Source organism: Saccostrea cucullata, unplaced genomic scaffold, assembly GCF_032062105.1.
Source record: "Saccostrea cucullata isolate Sc308-1 unplaced genomic scaffold, CSIRO_AGI_Scuc_v1 ctg533, whole genome shotgun sequence".
NCBI lineage: Eukaryota > Metazoa > Mollusca > Bivalvia > Ostreida > Ostreidae > Saccostrea > Saccostrea cuccullata.
The window spans coordinates 153588-169467 of NW_026926449.1; the positions used below are offsets into that span (position 1 = coordinate 153588).

General features: G+C 31.7%; 2 protein-coding genes across 2 annotated transcripts in view; one reads left to right on the forward strand and one right to left on the reverse strand.

Annotated features, from left to right (window-relative positions):
• The window catches only part of LOC134271722 (proto-oncogene tyrosine-protein kinase ROS-like), a 70381-nt gene extending 59729 nt beyond the window's left edge, over positions 1-10652 (forward strand). The window contains 7 exon segments of the mRNA XM_062753933.1: positions 391-488; positions 2429-2626; positions 3619-3753; positions 6265-6419; positions 6841-7203; positions 9138-9223; positions 9513-10652. Coding sequence (XP_062609917.1) covers positions 391-488; positions 2429-2626; positions 3619-3753; positions 6265-6419; positions 6841-7203; positions 9138-9223; positions 9513-10277 — 1800 coding nt within the window. The 3' untranslated portion in view covers positions 10278-10652.
• Positions 10653-14418: 3766 nt separating this feature from the next.
• Positions 14419-15880, reverse strand: part of LOC134271723 (brefeldin A-inhibited guanine nucleotide-exchange protein 3-like) — a 36130-nt gene continuing 34668 nt past the window's right edge. The window contains 1 exon segment of the mRNA XM_062753934.1: positions 14419-15613. Coding sequence (XP_062609918.1) covers positions 15311-15613 — 303 coding nt within the window. The 3' untranslated portion in view covers positions 14419-15310.

The window sequence follows — 15880 nt, forward strand, 5'->3', positions numbered from 1 at the left end:
AAATGGTAGTAAGTACAGAGAGGTCATATGCATCTTAGAGGCCTTCAGCAGTAAGAACTATAAGATCATTCCTTAGATCTTATTGGTCCTCAGTAGTAATTAAGTACAAAAAGGTCATGTTAAAGTGCTTCAGCAGTAGTTCAATTTTTTTCAGGCCAAAAAGGGGGGATTTTACTTAACCAAGGGAGGGGGAAATATTTTACTTTGAAGGAGAAGGTTTTTTAATATTTCAAAATACATGTACAATATATTTTTGCTCAAGCTTTAGGCATCTTTTATGCAAGTTTCTTCATATCTTATTGGTAAAAATATGCATCTTTTTTGAGACACAGAAGTCCAAAATATCTGGTGAAGAAATCTCTGGTCATATGGTTGTTCCTTTTTTTTCAGATGAATTCCATGTACCTGAGTCTGGCGGACCTGATGAAGATTTGTGTCCACGTGGCCAGGGGCTGTACATACCTGGAGGAAATGCATTTTGTACATAGGTAACAAATTACACAGGTAGAACATAGGTAACAAATTACACAGGTAGAGCATAGGTAACAAATTATAAAAGTAGAACATAGGTAACAAATTACACAGGTAGAACATAGGTAACAAATTACACAGGTAGAGCATAGGTAAAAAATTATAAAAGTAGAACATAGGTAACAAATTTTACAGGTAGAACATAGGTAACAAATTACAAAGGTAGAACATAGGTAACAAATTACAAAGGTAGAACATAGGTAACAAATTACAAAGGTAGAACATAGGTAACAAATTATAAAGGTAGAACATAAGTAACTAATTACAAAGGTAGAGCATAGGTAACAAATAACTCAGGTTGAACATAGGTAACAAATTACACAAGTAGAACATAGGTAACAAATTATAAAAGTAGAACATAGGTAACAAATTACACAGGTAGAACATAGGTAACAAATTACACAGGTAGAACATAGGTAACAAATTACACAGGTAGAGCATAGGTAAAAAATTATAAAAGTAGAACATAGATAAAAAATTATAAAAGTAGAACATAGGTAACAAATAACACAGGTAGAACATAGGTAACAAATTATAAAAGTAGAACATAGGTAACAAATTACACAGGTAGAGCATATGTAACAAATTACACAGGTAGAGCATAGGTAAAAAATTATAAAAGTAGAACATAGGTAACAAATTACACAGGTAGAACATAGGTAACAAATTACAAAGGTAGAGCATAGGTAAAAAATTATAAAAGTAGAACATAGGTAACAAATTACACAGGTAGAGCATAGGTAACAAATTACACAGGTAGAGCATATGTAACAAATTACAAAGGTAGAGCATAGGTAAAAAATTATAAAAGTAGAACATAGGTAACAAATAACACAGGTAGAACATAGGTAACAAATTACAAAGGTAGAACATAGGTAACAAATTACAAAGGTAGAACATAGGTAACAAATTATAAAGGTAGAACATAAGTAACTAATTACAAAGGTAGAACATAGGTAACAAATAACTCAGGTTGAACATAGGTAACAAATTACACAGGTAGAACATAGGTAACAAATTACACAGGTAGAACATAGGTAACAAATTACACAGGTAGAACATAGGTAACAAATTATAAAGGTAGAACATAGGTAACAAATTACAAAGGTAGAACATAGGTAACAAATTACACAGGTAGAACATAGGTAACAAATTACACAGGTAGAGCATAGGTAACAAATTATAAAAGTAGAACATAGGTAACAAATTATAAAAGTAGAACATAAGTAACTAATTACAAAGGTAGAGCATAGGTAAAAAATTATAAAAGTAGAACATAGGTAACAAATTACACAGGTAGAACATAAAGGTAACAAATTACTAAGGTAGATCATGCCTATAAACAGATAGACATATATGCAAATTAAAGAGAGTGCATTTGTGCCACAAAAGAAACAAGGAAATGCATTGAAAGCAGTCAAGTGGTCTGGTGCCCATGAAAAGACAAGTTGCTGATAACACTCCATTATAGATGATTAGATGCATGGGTTATATTTCTTGACAGTGAATAAAATTGGAAGAGTTTTGAATATCTATTTTAAAATTTTATCTTCATTCTGGGTAAAGTAGATTAATCTATTAAGTATTAATTAATTACCGTATAAGCAGAATTTTTAGCGAGGATTTAATTTTTGCATTATTAGCGAGGGTACCGAGATCACTAAAATTGAATACCGCTAAAAATTAATTGTATTTTATTTGTAAAAGCTTCTTAAGTGAACATTTTAAAATCGCTAAAATTACATCTCGCTAAAAATAAAATACCAGTTTTTAAGGACAAATCGCTAAATTTGCGTCTCGCTAAAATTTCCACTTATACGGTATTCAAAGAAAGTTTATTTTCATATGTGTTTGAATGTGCTTTCATACAGTCAGTGTACACATATGTGTTTTTCAGAGATTTAGCAGCAAGAAATTGCCTTGTGTCTTCAAAAGATCCCAGAAATATGGTTGTGAAAATCGGGGACTTTGGCCTTGCCCGAGATATTTATAAGAATGATTATTACAGAAAGGAAGGGGAGGGGCTACTTCCTGTCCGATGGATGTCTCCCGAATCTTTAGTGGATGGAGTTTTTACTACACAATCAGATATATGGTGAGATTGGCTAACAACTCATGATGTTGAAAGCTTAATGTGTGTTTATATTTATACATTAATATACGGTGTAATTTATTAAGCAGTCAGGGGTGTGACTGAAATCCATCATTTTTAAAAATGATGGATAATGGTCATTTCTTCTAAGTATATAATGTACACAATTTTCTGATTTTTGTAACTATGACGTCTTTTCATCATATTTCCATTCTCAAGTCAATTTTCCCATCCCATTTACTACAGTAATTAGATATAGTACACTATCCTGCCATAGACCCTTGTGTAGAGAAACATCTTGACAAGTAATTGAAACCAAAATAATTTAGTGCGCCCCATAAAACTAATGAGATAATTAAGTGCGCCCAGACCTAACAATTTGATAAAAAATGATGAAAAACAGTCATTTTTAATATCAGAGATAACTCTATTTCTAAAATAAATTTCAAAATAGAAATGACTGTTTTTCATCATTTTACTAAAAAAAGATGAATTTCCATCATTATTAAAAATCAATTTAATGACTGAAAATCATCATTTTTAAAAATGATGGATTTCAATCACACCCCTGACTGTTAAGTAGAGTAAATAGAGAGGTTAAGCAGATGACAGTGTACATCTACATGTAGCTAGGGAAATCCCCTATCATAATATAATTTATGTCATCAATTTTGCATACTGCATACTGTATACAGGGTTATTTTCGCCCCGTCTTATTTTCGCCCTTTCACACTTACAAACAATTTTGCCCCATTTTAAAGTCACCCAGTCATAGTTTTGTTTATGAAATTATACTGTATTCTTTGAATTTGCCCCGTTTTAAATTCGCCCAAATGAGGGAAGGGCGAAAGGGGCGAAAATAAAACGAGGGCGAAAATTTCCCTGTATACAGTAATTCTATGATAATAAAGTTGTACACAGCGTGTAGAATCAGAAGTACACAGAGGTGAAAACTTGTAGCCTTTTTTTCAGATTATAGGATATATATTTTTCAGGGCGTTTGGGGTGTTGAGTTGGGAGGTGTTGACCTTTGGACAGCAGCCGTACCAGGCACGGACCAACATCGAAGTTTTACACTTTGTAAGGTCAGGAGGTCAACTGGACCAGCCAGAAAATTGTCCACAGGACATGTAAGTGTGTCAATGATGAATATGAGAGAAGGTGACAGTGAAACAAAACTTGTCAGTATTCTCAGGGAAATACATGTAGCTGGCCTTCTAGATGTTGAGTAAATTGGATGATGAAAGTACAATGTATGATATTTTTGACCTGCACTTAAAATACGTATTTTTGAAAATGAAAACATTGCATAAGAAAATTGCACCACTAACCCTTTCCAGTTTAAAAATTGCATTCCTGATTGTCTTTCAAATGCCAAATGTAGATTTGGAAGGTTAATGATTCATTTGAATATGTGTCTGTAGGTTTGATTATTTTGGAAGTTTTACTGTACATTTATATACTGTAGATTTGGAAGGTTAATGATTCATTTGAATATGTGTCTGTAGGTTTGATTATTTTGGAAGTTTTACTGTACATTTATATACTGTAGATTTGGAAGGTTAATGATTCATTTGAATATGTGTCTGTAGGTTTGATTATTTTTGAAGTTTAACTGTACATTTATATACTGTAGATTTGGAAGGTTAATGATTCATTTGAATGTGTGTCTGTAGGTTTATCATTTTGGAAGTTTAACTGTACATTTATATACTGTAGATTTGGAAGGTTAATGATTCATTTGAATGTGTGTCTGTAGGTTTATTATTTTGGAAGTTTAACTGTACATTTATATACTGTAGATTTAACTGTACATTTATATACTGTAGATTTGACTGTACATTTATATACTGTAGATTTGACTGTACATTTATATACTGTAGATTTGACTGTACATTTATATACTGTAGATTTGACTGTACATTTATATACTGTAGATTTGACTGTACATTTATATACTGTAGATTTGACTGTACATTTATATACTGTAGATGTAACTGTACATTTATATACTGTAGATTTAACTGTACATTTATATACTGTAGATTTAACTGTACATTTATATACTGTAGATTTGACTGTACATTTATATACTGTAGATGTAACTGTACATTTATATACTGTAGATTTGACTGTACATTTATATACTGTAGATTTAACTGTACATTTATATACTGTAGATTTGACTGTACATTTATATACTGTAGATGTAACTGTACATTTATATACTGTAGATTTAACTGTACATTTATATACTGTAGATGTAACTGTACATTTATATACTGTAGATTTGACTGTACATTTATATACTGTAGATTTGACTGTACATTTATATACTGTAGATGTAACTGTACATTTATATACTGTAGATTTAACTGTACATTTATATACTGTAGATTTAACTGTACATTTATATACTGTAGATTTGACTGTACATTTATATACTGTAGATGTAACTGTACATTTATATACTGTAGATTTGACTGTACATTTATATACTGTAGATTTAACTGTACATTTATATACTGTAGATTTGACTGTACATTTATATACTGTAGATGTAACTGTACATTTATATACTGTAGATTTAACTGTACATTTATATACTGTAGATGTAACTGTACATTTATATACTGTAGATTTGACTGTACATTTATATACTGTAGATGTAACTGTACATTTATATACTGTAGATTTAACTGTACATTTATATACTGTAGATGTAACTGTACATTTATATACTGTAGATTTGACTGTACATTTATATACTGTAGATGTAACTGTACATTTATATACTGTAGATGTAACTGTACATTTATATACTGTAGATTTGACTGTACATTTATATACTGTAGATTTAACTGTACATTTATATACTGTAGATTTAACTGTACATTTATATACTGTAGATGTAACTGTACATTTATATACTGTAGATTTGACTGTACATTTATATACTGTAGATGTAACTGTACATTTATATACTGTAGATGTAACTGTACATTTATATACTGTAGATGTAACTGTACATTTATATACTGTAGATTTGACTGTACATTTATATACTGTAGATTTGACTGTACATTTATATACTGTAGATGTAACTGTACATTTATATACTGTAGATGTAACTGTACATTTATATACTGTAGATTTGACTGTACATTTATATACTGTAGATTTGACTGTACATTAATATACTGTAGATTTGACTGTACATTAATATACTGTAGATTTGACTGTACATTTATATACTGTAGATGTAACTGTACATTTATATACTGTAGATTTGACTGTACATTTATATACTGTAGATTTGACTGTACATTTATATACTGTAGATTTATATACTGTACATTTATATACTGTAGATTTGACTGTACATTTATATACTGTAGATGTAACTGTACATTTATATACTGTAGATTTAACTGTACATTTATATACTGTAGATTTGACTGTACATTTATATACTTTAGATTTAACTGTACATTTATATACTGTAGATTTAACTGTACATTTATATACTGTAGATTTAACTGTACATTTATATACTGTAGATTCAACTGTACATTTATATACTGTAGATTTAACTGTACATTTATATACTGTAGATTTGACTGTACATTTATATACTGTAGATTTGAGTTAATGAAGAAGAGCTGGAGCACAGCTCCAGATGAGAGGCCGTCGTTCTCCACGATTCTGAAGCAGCTGGAGGAATTCCATGAAAACTGTGCCGTCCTGCTGACCGACTACATCGTCCCCGTTAGGTCAAGGTCACCCAATCCTGACGGTAAGTGTTAATAGGTCAGCATACTTATTTTAAGAGTAAACATAAAGTAAGAGAAAGGATTTTTTAAAAAATAAAACAATTATAACTTTTATCCTCATTTGAACACAATTATACACCACTGATGTATAAATTTTGTGTTGTTTTTTAATTTCTTGTTAAAATAATTGATTGCATGACAGAAAAATTGTACTGTTATGGATATTATAAAATGCAAGTGAACATTAATTTTGTATAAATATATATTAAGCATGACTACATTTGTTGAGTTGGCTTATTTACTTGAAACAATTAGATAAGCACCCCGTGTGGCATGTAATGTGAGTTGTATATGTGTATGTTGCAATGTTTTTTGTGATGTACAACTTGCTGTGCATACTGTCTGCTTTCTGTGTTTTTGTGTACCGTGGCATGTCTGTTGTAGTTGTTAGATGTCGTGATTCCTACCTGTACGGCCATTTTGCTCCTCCCACCCTCCGCTTTGCTCCTCCCACCCTCCGCTTCTGTGGCAATAGTAGTCCCGACGAAGGCTTCTTAGGCGAGCAGATAGCTGCTTATCTCCATAACAAACAGATACAGGAGCAGCGCGACGCTCAGCGTTACTCTCGCATGGATGTGGTGCATGAATACGTAGATGTGAATGTTGTAGAACTGGATGGCTCCTATTTTACTTATAATCCTGTGTTTAACATTGAGAAGGCACACCCAGAAACACAAATCACAACAGTTGGCGTAGTCGAGGGGAAGTCCATCCGTCCTCTGTTAACAAGGTCACGCGGGATGAAAGGTATTTTGTTGGTCGTGAGTGGTTGCCCCTGGTTATTTTATTTTTTTTATTTGTTTTCTTTTGATTTTTGTGAATATTGTGAGTAAATTTGAAATGTTGTTCAACTAAAAGTCATTTTTTCATACTCCTCTATTAAGCGCTTTTTTTTCATCCCTCATTTTTCCCACAATCACCTGTTTAGATTTATGTTAAAGTTTTCATTCTTCATTGAACTTCATTTTTCATGTTTGTTTCGTATTGGTTTACAGTATTGATTTTGATTTATGAATTATATCCTTTTTTTAACCAGAAGTGGAAATTGAGAAGGGGGAGGGAGATTAGCCTCATAAAATTACATGTATTGTCTCAGAATTCTAATTAAAAAGCAGTTGACTGAAATGTCTGATGTTGGAGACCGTTTTTGCATTATTTCATCAACTAATTTCAGAGCTAAGAGGCAGGGAGATGGTACATTCATCTGTAATAATACTACAATCACTCACGCACGGAGCTTTCTCTGTTAGCGATTTGACAATCAATGCATGGCCACAGTTTGCGTTGTGTGCATTTTTGATCCAGTTTTTGCATGAATTTATTATTAATTCTAGATTACCAAAAATTTTAACCATAAATTTAGAAAAAGATCATCGAGTTAAGTACTAAATGTTTTAAATGCTGAGTGCTTTGACTGTTACTTATTCAGTGTAGCTTTGATATTTTGGAATGAAAATTCTATAAGTGAGGTCATTTCAACAGGGTCAAGACTTGGAATAAAGAGAAATGATAAAATATATTAATTTATCATTGAAAACTATGAAACATTTGATGATTGAAGACATTAAGTATGCTGAAGATTCCCAATTATAAACAAACAATTATCACATAGCTTAATTTGGGAGAGGCAACAAGCAAATTCAAAGAAAGGGATAACAATATATATGCTATATTGTGGCAAATACGAATGCACCAGCACATATAATTTAAAATTAATCACCAAAGTTATGTGTTTTTTTTTTAAATTAGGTCACACATGAAGGTCAAGGTCAGGGGTCAAAAATCATTGAATGCTCAGAAACGTCCTCTTACAGATAATGCACATGAAAAGTATGAAAACCCTATTTCTTCTCAAAAATTATAAGGAAAAATAATGTTTTTGAAAAGTAGGTCAAACTTCAAGGTCAAAGTCACAAGGTAAAAAATCATAGTAAATTTAGAAAGGCCTTGTTGTAGGTATTTTACTTGAGTAATGTGAAAGCCCTATATTTTTTCTCTCAAAAGTAAAAATTAGGACCAATTTAAGGTAATGTAAATTTTTTTTGAAAAGTAGATAAAACTTTAAGGTCAAGGTCACAGGGTAAAAAATTCAAAGTATTTTGGATAGGTCTTGTCATAGGTACTGTACATGTGAAATGAAAGCCATAATATATCTTCTCATTCAAAAGTTATGACCAAGGTTAAAGTGTTTGTGACAGACAGACTGACAGACAAATGAGATTTAATGGTCATATATAGAGGAACGTACAGTTATTTATTGGTCATTTTTTGCCAGTGTTTTCTTGTTCATCTTTCCACGTTTACAGCTGTTACTTTGTGTCGTGTCTAATCTATGTTCCTTGTGCACGACTCATTCCTCACTTTCTTAGACTGCATGGTTTCTCATTTCTTTTCTTGGTACACCGCATTGTTAATGACATAGTTGTACAAAATCTGCTATAAAGTATTATTAACATGTACTTTAAAATACAGGAGACCAAAACTACATCATAAATCATAACTTTTTATAATGCATGATTTTTATATTTAATGATTTGAAAGCAAATATGTTAAGCAACAGAGTAGTAACTTTTAAGATTTACATAACTTTGTATTGGAGTGTTTTTCCCGTTGAAATGGTTTGAATATTTTTACTTACATTTTTACACGTACTGTATGTTTCCTTGACAAATATTTTTCAGTGCCTGGTTGCTTCCCCGAGACTCGAGCAAAGCGGACAAAACGGCCGAATCTGAAGATCTCATTACCTTCACCTGAGCTTTTTGGGGTAAGTAAAATAAGTTTTGTCCAGAATTTCAGATTCATAGATTTACAAGATGCTTGAAGAGAAGTTCACAAACTAGAAAAAAGCTGCAAAATATATAGTTGAGAGTAGCACAGGATTAAATTACACTCCGCCATTCATTTAACTGAAAATTACTGAAAGGTGATTGTCAGAGCTGCGGCTGCCTTTCAGTAACCTTTCAGTTACCTTTCAGTAACCTTTCAAGCACCATTACACTTAACTGAATGGTGAAGGTTCATCCTTTGAAGCATACAACTTTTTCTGATTACAGGAGACAAAGGGATTGTATCGTAAGATTCACAGGGCGACTTCATTTGACTCTCCAGAACCGCGGGAAACGGAGGTAGACGAGGCTATGCTGGACTATCTTAACCCCAAACTCGACGGGGGGCCCTCGTATCTCCAGATCATTAGCGACCCTAGTGACCCCCCTCCACCCACTGTCCATTCCAAGTCACGCCTATCATCTCATAACAGTCATCACACTTCACTGAACAGTCGCCATAACTCACAGAGCAGCCAATCAAACAGCAGGAAACAACGCACCGAATCTCAGAGCAGTCGCCACAGTTCTGCGTCCACAGATATTTATTCCAGTCCAGTCGGGTCGAACCTTAACCTTGACCTACCGTCCACAAACATTGGTAAAAACTGTGAGTATGAACAAATCCATTCCGTAGAATCAATAAGTGGAAGATACGCACCTTATATGGCCGCTCCTCCCAGCATTCCAGAGGACGATGATGACGCCTTCCCAGAGGGGTACGATTACGTGGATTATTCACATCCCAAAGTTCCCAGAAATGCAGCGTATTCCGTGATTCGTGGAACTCTTCAGTGTTTAAGGAATGGTTACTCCAAGCAAGGTTACAATGCAATGGACATCAACTCAAACAACCATTTAAACATTCTGAACAATAATCTTCCCAGCATGCACCAGGAGGTGGACAATGGAGGGACGTCACTAGGACAAGCTTATCCGGTGGATAACGCAATGTTTGACTTGAATGACCTTGTACAGGCTAGTTTTGTATGACCTTTGTATGACCTTGTACAAGTCTGTTTTATATGAATGTTTTTATCTGTTCTTATTGATATTAAATATTGTACCAATATTCATTGCTGACTGAAGGGCAAATGTACATAATCTTTATAAATGTTTGAGACTAATTTGAGACATATTCCTGGAGATATGGAATTGTTATTATTTTGTTGTTTTGTACTGATATAACTGCCACAATGAATGCTGCATAATATACGTGGATAGTGTTGCATCATATTAAGAAATATTTTACAATGTATTACTACAATTCTGTGAAAATGTCAAATAGAAAAATCATGCTTCAACACAGTAAAAGTATTTTCTGCTTTCTAAAAGCTATTTCTCTTTCATAAACATAGCCAAAACAAATCTTTTAAAGGAAAAAAACATCTTAAATAACAGTTTTAGATGTAAAGAGAGTAAATGTATACTGCATATTTCATACTGATATTGTGAAGGGTCTTAACACCTCAGATTAACCAGATAGAGATATATTGTACAGAAATATATTTTTTTAAAAAAAAAGGACTGTACTCAGTAAAGGCCAATATATGCCCCCATCCCACGGATCAAACTTTGAAGGCGAAATCAGAAATGTTTCAGAAGGACATACATGTATACATGTACATGTACTATATAAACACAAATTTCAAAGCATTGAATATTTTCATAAACCATGACATTGCAAGTTAATATGACATCTTAAAAATGAGAAAAATTCAACATTCAATTAGGTTGATATTTTATGTCATTTATAATTAGCAAATATCGAGCATAAGACTTCTCGGATGCACATCTTTTGATATTCATGTATATTTGTGTGAAGAATGATAAAATCAATGAAATATATGAAAAAAAAGTACCTGAGTGGGTGTGCATTCAAGTCAAAATTAAAAAAAAGTTTGTACAATTTGTCCTCTTCTTTGTATATTTTGTTCTCTTTTTATAAATTAAATGGAAATTTCAAGTTTCTGATGTCACACAGATAAAAATGTTGATTTTTTTTCCCCTATTTCTGATAATTTTTTTTTATTATGGATATTTTGAAAACATTGTCTAAAACAGGGAATATTTTTAGAGGTTTTTGAGCTTTTACTTCTATTTGGGCAAGGATGTGCCTCTATTGCAAATACATGCAGTTCTCTTATAAAATGATAAATATGAAATAATTCTGTGTGTTTTGAACACTTAAAAAGTTTGATATCTTATGAAGCATACCAAAATGAAACGAGTTAAAAATATTTCTGTGTGATTGTAATGAGATTGTCATTGCATGGAATTATATTGTTATTATTTGTTATGTCAAATAAAAGAAATAAATTTGTCTTTCTTAAATTCTCCTCTAAATAGCAAACAGTTTACTAAAATATACTCATATCTAAAGAGCAGGAGCCACTTAGGGCACTTTTTGGCCCTGTGAACATCTGAAAAATTCGAACTGTTCATATTTGGTTGAAAATGCAGTATTTATAACTTGGGACACTTGGTGACCATGTATCCATTGAACAATTTAAGACATCATTTTCTCTTTTATTAATTAATAAATGTATAATGACGTCATGAAATGTGTTGCTTTAACCTGGTCCTGTATGTAATTTCCTTTAAAAATTTCCAAAATTTGAAGTATTTTTTCAATATTACATATAGAGCACACCCTCTGGTCCAAAATATGTAATTACATCATGAAGGATCTATCAAAGGTTATTTGTATGTGAAAATATGTCCTAGCTATCTTTTCTCTTTCAGAAGTTATGACCAATTTAAAGTAATGTTAAATTTTTTGAAAAGTAGGTCAAACTTCAAAGTCAAGGTCGCAAAATTAAAAATCATAGTATATTTGGAAAGGCTTGGTCATCGATATTGTATATAGAACCCATATCTCTGCTCATTTTAAAGTTATGACCAAGGTCAAAGTTTTTGTGACAGATGAACAAAATTTAATGTCCCCTCAGTTTCGTGAAAAGGGGGGGGGGAGAGACAGACAACCTGATATATATATATATATATATACTCTAAAAACAGAAAATTTTATTGGGGATTAAATTTCGTTTATTTCGTTGCTTACAATTATCAACGAAATTTAATCTCACACTAATTTATTGAATAGTGTTACTTTTGAAATGACAAAATTTAATGCCCACAAAACTGTTTAAGATAACAAATTAGCAAAATTTGATCCCCATAAAAATTTGTGTTTCTACAGTATATGAAAGTCCAGTTAATAGGCAGTAATAACAAAAAGACATAAACAGTTAATTTTTAATTCCTGGTAAACGGTACAGAAGTCTGGAATTCATGTCCTTAAACTGAGTTTGTCTCTTGATATGCACTAAAAATATAATCAACAGACCCCATAAAATGCGGGAATAACTAAACAATGCAGGAGGTACCATCTCTATGAATTCAGTAAAACATTCTTGCAGTGAAGTACCATGATACGACAATTTTGACTCTTTATAAGTGAACACAATTCTTTATGCTTTCATATATGCTATGTACAATGAAAGCTCTTAGAATATATATATATATTGATAGAACGGAGATTATTTGTATCATTACCCTTTATATAAAACTGTATATTTATTGCGCACAAAAAAATGCGCTCGGTTGTCGATTTATTTCTCTGTGTTTTTAAAGCTGTAATCTCAAAATATTACTAACTGTATTTTTCTAGCATATTTTTTTCATTGTTTCCACAACAAAACATTCCTCATAATCTGATGATTTTTAAATAACACATTCCTGGAAAAGATATTAAAACATTTCGTTTATTTATACTGCCATTTTGGTTTCAAAGATAATTCGGTCCAATATGCTTCGTTCAGATGTCAACTACGAGAGAACTTGTATGAGGAGAGAGTTTAATTTTTTGAAATCTTATTTTTTGCAATTATAAGAATTTGGAAAAATTATTAAATTTGTGCACTTTTTTGTGCACAATAAATATAGTTTTTTCAGTGGGTGGCACTGTAGCTCTCCGGTCTTTCAATAATTTTTTTCGGAGAGCTACAGATCTGCAGCTATCATAATGCATGATAATTTCTTGACTGAATTCATCATAATTTATGTACATTTACTATATCATGTTTTCACTGAGAATGAGAACTGTAATGCTTGTTTGGTAATTTGGTAACAAATAAAACTATTTATTTTTTACAAGGATATATAGACTAAATTATAATTTACTATATGTACTAAAATACATTATACAGAAAAATATGCTTATAACGATCATGCTTATAATGAATTCCTGCTTATACTGGAGTGATTTTTATTCCCCGTGTCTTTAAAAACATACTGTGAACTCACAGGCGCTTGACGTTTTTCACCTTTCTCTTTATAAATAAAAAAATTCCTTATACTTTTATTATCATAGTATAAGGAATTTTTTATTCATAAAGAGAAAGGTGAAAAACGTCAAGCGCTTATGTTTGAATTTAAGGGAATAATTGATTGATTGTATACTGTTTAACGTCCCTCTCCAGAATATTTCACTGATATGGAGACGTCACCGAATAACAAAGTATGTTTATAATGAAGCAAAATTCCTGGTTCCTGGCACCTCGTTATAAGCATGATTTATTGAGTCACTGAAAATTAACTGGAAGAGTAAGCTTGACTGTTAATTAGATAATAAACAAATAACTCTTGTATTTTTTAAATAAATAACATTCAATTTCAAATAACAAATATAATACTTTGGAATATAGAGAATAGAAAGACATGAAAAATAGATGTAGTTACAACATATCAATAAAAACAATAAATATTTCACAGACTTAATATAAATTACAACCATATTCACATGAAAAAATTATATGTTTATGTTGACACTTAATTTTAAAGTAGTTCCAATTTACTCTTGTGAAAATACAGTAATATCAATCAAATCCATTGAACAAATGATTTTACTTGCATGTGTTTATCTTGATGATATTAACTCAAAGTACCTGAAAGAGACATTTATTTTGGCTTTAATGGGCAAGATTAAAAAAAAAAACAAGTAGGGCCTGCAGTTACATCAGGAAAAAAAAATTAAAGTTATAAAGCAGTCCCATTTTAAACAAAATTTTTAATGTTAAATGTAGATAAATCTGCTCTAAAATAAAAGTTCTGTAGGAAAATATTTGAAAAAGTTGCAAGTTTGAAAAGTTTAAATGCATGTCTCCCAATGGCATGACACACAGTCGCTAGACGACAGACTACCTCAGATAAACGTATATGGAATGGAATGTTTTCGATAAGGTCTTCAGTTGTGGAATAAGAATATGAGTTGGATGCCTACAGGCTACAATGCTCACTTGACGTATCTTACCATGGCTCAAATGACCTTGGAAATCAAACTGACCTACAGTGTAAAAGTTTCTACCTGATCCAATTTTAAAAAAAAATATTAAGTGGCTCTTAATCATTTTGGGAAAGGGTGAAAATTTGAAAACCTGTTTATGGAATGCTGACAAATGAGACTTGACAGGTACATACACAAAATCAAATAAGATACTAATGTTGATTATATGTACTCTTATTAGATAACACAAAGCACCAAAGAAAGTAAACTAATATATATATGGCTTTTCAAAGAATAAGAAATGAGGTATATTTATGCGTAAGTAAAGGGACTTTTTATCTTGAAAAATATTGCACATTGTCTAAAATATGTATTTCACAGTCACAGAGTTGATGTACAGTATAATGGTCCTTTTTAAAATACAAAAGTACAACAATTTAGTTCCCAAGTTCCATAAACAAACTGTTATAAAGTACAAGTGTTTCTGAAGTTTGTACTTAAAATCACTTAATTGTAACCTCACAACAATACATATCATTATCATGACTGGTGACTCCAATACCCTGCATTTAATATAAAATGTTTTGACAACTGCACATTTAATATTTGCAATACAATTGATTTATACTGATGCTGCAATACTACTTTATATCCCAATGTGATCTTTATCCCACAGTTTATCAGATGCACATGTCAGTAGTTCCTATAGAAATTCTGAAGAAAGTAAGATCTGTATTGGTTATTTGTGATTTTGGCTATCATTGGTTATATTGACATCAATGTTATCTTCATCCTGATTGGCTGATTTAACACTGCTGTAACCTTGGCTGTCATTGGTTAAGTCTAGTATGTCCCCTAGTCTGTAGACAATCTGCCCTACTGAGTCTCTCAGTCTCTGTTCTGTGGCATGACACACCAGCTGATTGACACAGCTGAACACCGTGGGAAGAAGAACCTGGAACTCGGAGTCTGGGAGTTGATGGAACAGACCGAGTACTGTACACAGGAGTTCTGTCCAGGACTGCACCCGGGCTTCACTGTCCTGTAAACATAGATCAAACACTGTATTACTGTAAACATAGATCTAACACTGTGTTACTGTAAACATACAACACACACTGTGTTACAGTAAACATACAACACACAATGTGTTACTGTAAACAAACAACACACAATGTGTTACTGTAAACATACAACACACACTGTGTTACTGTAAACATACAACACACAATGTGTTACTATAAACATACAACACACACTGTGTTACAGTAAACATACAACACACAATGTGTTACAGTAAACATACAAC